This window comes from Coenobita brevimanus, chromosome 17 (assembly GCF_032717465.1).
Source record: "Coenobita brevimanus isolate Jiangsu-jjx chromosome 17, ASM3271746v2, whole genome shotgun sequence".
Taxonomy (NCBI): domain Eukaryota; kingdom Metazoa; phylum Arthropoda; class Malacostraca; order Decapoda; family Coenobitidae; genus Coenobita; species Coenobita brevimanus.
The window spans coordinates 39,431,355-39,438,854 of record NC_136970.1 but is presented as its reverse complement, the minus strand read 5'-3'; the positions used below and the strand labels follow the sequence as shown (position 1 = coordinate 39,438,854).

The following is a 7,500-nucleotide window of genomic DNA, read 5'->3' as shown; positions in this document are numbered from 1 at the left end:
CAGTGTGTTTCTCCTAACGCTTCCTATCACATCCACAACACTTTATTTCGTTATAAAACATAGAATGATACATCTATCTATCTATAGCCAGACGCCATAATCCCGCAAGGGGTGGCCATTTGACTATGAGTTAGTTGTTTTACGGGGAGGGGCACTAACCCTCCACCAACCCACTTGTTGACACGTAGGGAGCATGTATGGTTTGGTTATATGGTTACCACCCAGCGTTGTAAATGGTTTCTTGCTTACAGGAAACCATTTGGCTTGTCACTCAACGTAAAGCCACCTGAAAAGGAAAGAAAAACAATAAGGAGTGACAGGAAAGATGGGAGAAACAGGAAGAGAGGAGGGCAGGCATAGAAAAAGAATGATAAAGGCTAAGGAAGAAGTAGGCAGCACTACATAGAGTGAGTGGATGATGGTCGCCACCACCTACCACTATAACATCTGAATATTCATCATGGGCTATGTACTTTTTTCAATTTTAGATTCAAGATTTCTGACGAATGATGAATAGGATGTTTCTTGGAGGTGTGTGTGTGTGTGTGTGTGTGTGTGTGTGTGTGTGTGTGTGTGTGGATTTAGCTGCATTGGGAATTGAACATCTTGGCCACAAATACCCTCGCCAATACACAGAGAGAGAGAGAGAGAGAGGGGGGGGAGAGGCAGTAAAGTCACGGCCATTTACCTGCTCAGTGTACCCAAGAGAGAGAGCAAGGTTTTGGAGATGATGATGATGATGATGACATGAAGATGTGGTGCAGGAGTAGCATAGGTAATGGATTTAGTGCAGTCTAAGTACCCGTCCCCGTCCCGGAGGGGCATGGGAAAGGGTATTGTTTTCACTCAGTTTGTCTGTCTGTCTGTCTGTCTGTCCGTTTGTGTGTGTCTGTCTGTTAACAACGTTATGCGAAAACTACAAAAGCGATTTTGACTAAAATTACAGGGATGATGGGCTATGACCTTCTGATCACCTGATTAAATTTTGGGCCAAATTGGGCCAAGGCCCAGGCTGTAGGCCCAAAAAATGTATTTTTTTTTTCCCCCCCGCCATAACTCCTTTCAAATTCGTCATATCGACATGAAACCCAAACCTAAAGGTGCATCTTTCAAATCTGCATCCTATAACATGCCTCATTACATCAGGGGGGTCACTCCCCAGTTAGCGGTAGGGGGGTCAGTGTCAGGTGGGTCCTATACCATGCCTCATTACATCAGGGGAATCACCCCCAGTTAGCGGTAGGGGGGTCAGTGTCAGGTGGGTCCTATACCATGCCTCGTTACATCAGGGGAATCACCCCCAGTTAGCGGTAGGGGGGTCAGTATCAGGTGGGTCCTACAACATGCCTCATTACATCAGGGGAATCACCCCCAGTTAGCGGTAGGGGGGTCAGTGTCAGGTGGGTCGGGCCTAAAATTTCAAATGGGCATAAAATCGTCAGTTTTCACCCGATTTACTCCAAATTTGATATGTGACATCTTTGACTAGATATCCTGTTGTGTTTATACGTCACCACTAAAATGACTGCCGGGCACGGGTTTGCTGGGCCTTGGCACCGCTTCTTGTATTTGTTTTTATGCAGGGAAGAAGGAACCCAAGGCCAGAAAATGCTCCTGAAACTGAAGGGATTAAATACAGTCTTTATTAACAATTTTACAAGTAAGGTTGACTTCTAATCTTACTAATAATGGGCCGCTATACTCCCTTCACCCTAAATTGTCCAGATTTTAGGCTTTATTTTGTAGCTTATTATTGTATGTGGGTGAAGTGGAGGGAGGGAGAGGGAGGGGAAGACTGAGGATGAGGTGGAGGGATGGAGTTAAGAGGTATATGAGGGAGGGGGGAGTGAGTTGAGGGGAGGGCAGTCAGATGGTGGGTGACAGAGCGACTTGTAGGCGTTTTGTCTGCGGCCACCCTTTGTGGGATTAGGGCGTCGGGCTACAGATAGATTATTTCACGTAGCTCAGTGGCAGTCAGCACTTCCTCGTGACTAGCATCAAGTTATAGTGTTGATCCCTTCTTACAACTTAGCATTTATGATAGAAAGATTAATTTTGACCAAGTTGAGATGAAAGGAGTGTTAGAGTTACTGCAAAGATCAATAAAAAGGACCGGTAGTAGCAGAAGAAAAATGACGTTATAGGTGTACGTCCCTTAGCTGGGCGAAATTGTCTCCCCGTGTGACAGTAAGGTAGATCAGAATTAATTGTTTTTACCTTTTCTTTCCACCTTCACCTTTGGCTATTAATCTCAGAATCAACTCACTTCATCCTTGCCTGACCCTCTACCTTTCCACCAAGTATGAACCAAATCGACCAAGAAATTATCGGGTTATTGTTTTTATCTTGCCTTTCGACCTTCACCTTGACTATTAATCTCGGAATCAACTCACTTCATCCTTGCCTGACCCTCAACCTTTCCACCAAGTCTGTACTAAATCGACCAAATCACTTCATCCTTGCCTGACCCTCAACATTTCCACCAATACTTCTCCACCCAGTACTTGTCCACCCAGTAGTTTATCCTTAATATTGCTGACAAACAAACAAATCTAGCCAATTTCACAACATAGCCACGCGTCGCTATTATGTCTTGGGGTGATTGGTAACGCATTTCAATCAGTGGCTTATTTTTTTATTTGTTTTTGTTCTTGCTACCTACAGGTGATATCTATCTATCTATCTATCTATCTATCTATCTATCTATCTATCTATCTATCTATCTATCTATATATATATATATATATATATCTATATATATATAAATATATATATATATATATATATATATCTTAGAAGATTTGTAGGGAAGGGGTAAATAAAATCTCGGATATTTAGTCCACAGATGATTAGAATGGTGTGGAGATGATGATGATGATTAATAATAATAATAATAATAATAATAATAATAATAATAATAATAATAATAATAATAACACTAAATAAGACTAATACAAAGTTCCTCCTGTGTCTCCATCTCATGCCTGTTCAGTGACGCAGCTGGTGTGGGGGGAGGGGGTGCAGCTGGCCCAGGCACGGTACACGGCGCAGGTGCGGGAGAACACCCCCCCGCGACCCCTCCTACACCTCACCACCACCACTACACCACCAGGTAGGTAGCACTTCTTCGTGACTATTTTCCATAATTCTTTCCCTTTAGTTTGACTCAGCTTTTCATCCTCTCCATAGCACTTCATCCTCTCGATAGCACTTCTTCGTGACTAGCAATCTATTCTGGCGTTAATCTCCCTCTACCTTTGCTACACCTCACCAACACGACTACAGCACGAGGTAAATAGCACTTCTTCGTGACTAGCATTATATTCTGCAGCTCTTTTACTTAATTTGGTCCTTGTTTAGTAGCTATATATCCACTCTATAGCACTTCTTCGTGACTAGCATTATATTCTGGAGTTCCTTTACTAATTTGGCCCATGTTAAACAGCTCTGCATCCTTTCTATAGCACTTCTTCGTGACTAGCAGCACTTTCTATAGTCCTTTCACTTTAATTTGGCTCACATATTCCTCCTACTGAAGCTTATATAACCCAATTCCATAGCACTTCTTCGTGACTAGCATTATATTCTGGCGTTAATTTGTTTTTCACTTAACTCACTGGCAGGGGACCAGACTGCATCCATTCCATAGCACTTCTTCGTGACTAGCATCATATTCTGGTATTAATATATTCATGTAATTCAGGGGCAAAAGAAGTGCATACGGCGGTACTATATCCTTCCTGTAGCACTTCTTCGTGACTAGCTTCGTGTTCTGTTGTTAGCCTTCAAAATGGAGAGAGAGCAGGTTTAGTCCAAGCTGAAGTTGCTTGGTATCAGGTATAATAAGTTAAATAAATCGCTAAGGAAAAGGAGTTAGGGAGCTTCCTTAAACGGACTGTAATGAAGAGCTTTCTAAATGGCCCCTGTGTGGAGCTCGAACCCACCCCTCCACTGTAGGCCTAAATAAATGTGTGTCTGTCACGTAATTATGATGCTATCCTTTTCACATCCACACACCCTGACCTGTGGCGGTGGAAGTGGAGAGGTGGGTTCGAGGGCCACGCAGAGGAGGGTGTGTACGGTACCATGTTATTAGTCTGTCTTTAATATATATACTGCTTTTGTCTAGTAGGGGGGGGGGCGGAGAGGGAGGGTGAGGCCAAGGATGAGATGGAGGGATGGAGTGGAGAGGTATTTGAGAGAGGGTGTGTGTGAGCTGGGAGCAGGGCAGTGAAATGGCGGGGACATGTAGGCGATTTGTTTGTGGCCACCCCTTCTGGGATTGAGGCGTCTGGCAATAGATAAATAGATAGATAGATAGACAGATAGCTAGTCTAGTCGGCTTGTCTTCAGGTACTTTGGCCACTCCCTCATTCTGAATATTTATCAAGGTTGCTTAATATTCCATGAGGCTTAGTTATGAGATATGAGCGAATCTCCTTGGTTACTACTCAAATTAACCTTCCAGTCTGACTACATCTGGCCATCAACAGCGCTGAAATGGGTGATCATCCTGTGTTAAAAAAGAAGGGCATTGTAGTGCTTATTATTATTATTATTATTATTATTATTATTATTATTATTATTATTATTTTTTTAATGCAAGGAAGAAGGAACCAAAGGCCAGGAGCCCGCAAATCGTTCCTTCCAAGAAAAAAACAAAAACAATACAAAAGAGAGCCAAATTCAAGATGCGTTCATTTCGAGATGCCTGGACACACTGCGTTTGAAAGACTGGAGGTCATAGGAAGTAGGAAATACAGACAGAGGGAGACAGTTCCACATTATGGTGAGTTTTCCTTATCATGACAGAGATCTTTATCACTCTTCCCAAGGCTAGATGATTTTACCCCGTCAATCCTTTTGGTAGTTGGTGGCGGCCATCATCCACTCACTTGATGTAGTGCTTCCTACTTTTTCCCTCACCTTTGTCGTTCTGTTTCTGTGTCTGTCCTAAGTTCTGTGTCTGTCCTCCTCAGTTCTGTGTCTGTCCTCAATTCTGTGTCTCCTCAATTCTGTGTCTGTCCTCCTCATTTCTGTGTCTGTCCTCCTCATTTCTGTGCCTGTTCCTCATTTCTGTCTCTTCCTCAATTCTCTGTCTGTCCTCCTCAATTCTGTGTCTGTCCTCAATTCTGTGTCTGTCCTCAATTCTGTGTCTGTCCCCAATTCTGTGTCTGTCCTCAATTCTGTGTCTGTCCTCAATTCTGTGTCTGTCCCCAATTCTGTGTCTGTCCTCAATTCTGTGTCTGTCCTCCTCAGTTCTGTGTCTATCCTCAATTCTGTGTCTCCATAATTCTGTGTCTATCCTCAATTCTGTGTCTGTCCTCCTCAATTCCTACCTTTTCCTTTCCTTCCTGTCACTATTTGTTTATTCATCTTTGTACTTCAGGTGGCTCTACACTGAGTGACAAGTTTAATGGTTTCTTGTGACTCAGAAAACCATTTACAACGCTGGGTGGTTACCATATCATGAGGTGAAGTGGAGCCTGCTATGGTGCCCTTGTTAACTAGGTGGAGAGACGCAAGTGCGGCATCCACCTAGGCATCAAACCTCAATGTTCCCCAAACCTCGCCACAGCAAGGTGTTGTCAACTGCAAGGGAACATTGGGTCATTACATGGGACGGCCCTGCATGAACGGTTGCTTGCCTGTGGTTGATGAGTCAGATCGGTTAGACAGACTGTACAAAAACCTCTTGAAATTAATGACAATGTTCAAAAACCTCTTCAAATCAGTGGCTATGTTTAATTCTTGCTTCTGTCAGACGATTATATAGCATAGAAAAATCCCCTTGCCTGTGGTTGATGAGTCTGATCGGCCATACTGACTGTACAAAAACCCCTTCAAATTAGTAACGATTTTATGTTTTATTCCTGCTATTGCCAGACGATTATTTGGCACAGGAAAAAAAAAAAAAAATCCCCTTGCCTGTGGTTGATGAGTCTGATCGGCCATACAGACTGCACATAAACCTCTTCAAATTAGTGACAATGTACAGCAAAGGACATAACGAACCCCTACAGTTCTTAGAGCCTCCCCCACGCTGAATAAAATCGTCTGGAGATGGCATAAATAAGACGATAAAAGGTGTTAAGGGATTCTGTCTATCTATCTATTGCCAGACGCCATAATCCCGTAAGGGGTGGCCGTTTGTCTTTGAGTTAGTTGTTTTACGGGGAGGGGCACTAACCCTCCACCAACCCACTTGTTGACACGTAGGGAGCACGTATGGGTTGATTATATGGTTACCACCCAGCGTTGTAAATGGTTTCCTGGTTTACAGGAAACCATTAGGCTTGTCACTCAATGTAAAGCCACCTGAAAACGAAAGAAGAGTAATAAAAAGTGACAGGAAAGATGGGAGAAATAGGAAGAGAGGAGGACAGGCACAGAAACAGAATGATAAAGGTGAAGGAAGAAGTAGGCAGCGCTACATCAAGTGAGTGGATGATGGTGAGAAATAGGAAGAGAGGAGGACAGGCACAGAAACAGAATGATAAAGGTGAAGGAAGAAGTAGGCAGCGCTACATCAAGTGAGTGGATGATGGTGAGAAATAGGAAGAGAGGAGGGCAGGCACAGAAAAAGAATGATAAAGGCTAAGGAAGAAGTAGGCAGCACTACATCAAGTGAGTGGATGATGGTCCCCACCACCTACCACATAGCTACGGGACTGAAGATGAAAATTAACTTCTCTCTCTCTCCCTCAGACCATCCAGCAGTGTACGTGATCAAGGACGAGGACGAAGATGGACTATTCACGTTGGATAGTGCTTCAGGGGTACTATCCTTCACTAAACCACTGGACTATGAGCAGAAGAGCCAGGTTAGTAGTAGTAGTAGTAGTAGTAGTAGTGGTAGTAGTAGTAGTAGTAGTAGTGGTAGTAGTAGTAGTAGTAGTAGTGGTAGTAGTAGTAGTAGTAGTAGTAGTAGTAGTAGTGGTGGTGGTGGTGGAAGTAGTTATTGTGGTGATGGTATTATTATGTTTGTTATTATTATTATTATTATTATTATTACTATTGCTACTACTACTGCTGCTGCTACTACTACTACTACTACTACTATTATTATTATTATTATTATTATTATTATTATTATTATTATTGCTACTACTGCTACTACTGCCACTACTACTACTACTACTATTATTATTATTATTATTATTTTCATTATTATTATTATTATTATTATTATTATTATCATTATTATTGTTATTGTTTTTGTTGTTCATTTCCTATTTCTTCTTCTTCTTCTTCTTAGTAGTAGTAGTAGTAGTAGTGGTAGTAGTAGCAGTAGTAGTAGTAGTAGTAGTGGTAGTAGTAGCAGTAGTGGTAGTAGTAATATTATTATTATTATTATTATTATTATTATTAGTAGTAGTAGTAATAGCATTAGACACTCCAGTAGGCATCATTAACGTATATAGTCACAGTATAATTGATGAAAATAGCTACTGTCTTTTTTGCTAGGCGTCTGTGCATATAATTAGGTATACAGCTTGG

At 42.1% G+C, this 7,500-nt stretch overlaps 1 protein-coding gene across 1 annotated transcript in view; it reads left to right on the top strand.

Moving 5' to 3' along the window:
- The window catches only part of LOC145391157 (putative neural-cadherin 2), a 93,100-nt gene that overhangs the window by 1,230 nt on the left and 84,370 nt on the right, over positions 1-7,500 (top strand). Inside the window, exons 2-4 of the mRNA XM_080265836.1 lie at positions 2,993-3,051; positions 5,512-5,653; positions 6,709-6,824. Coding sequence (XP_080121962.1) covers positions 2,993-3,051; positions 5,512-5,653; positions 6,709-6,824 — 317 coding nt within the window. The remainder of the gene's footprint in view (positions 1-2,992; positions 3,052-5,511; positions 5,654-6,708; positions 6,825-7,500) is intronic.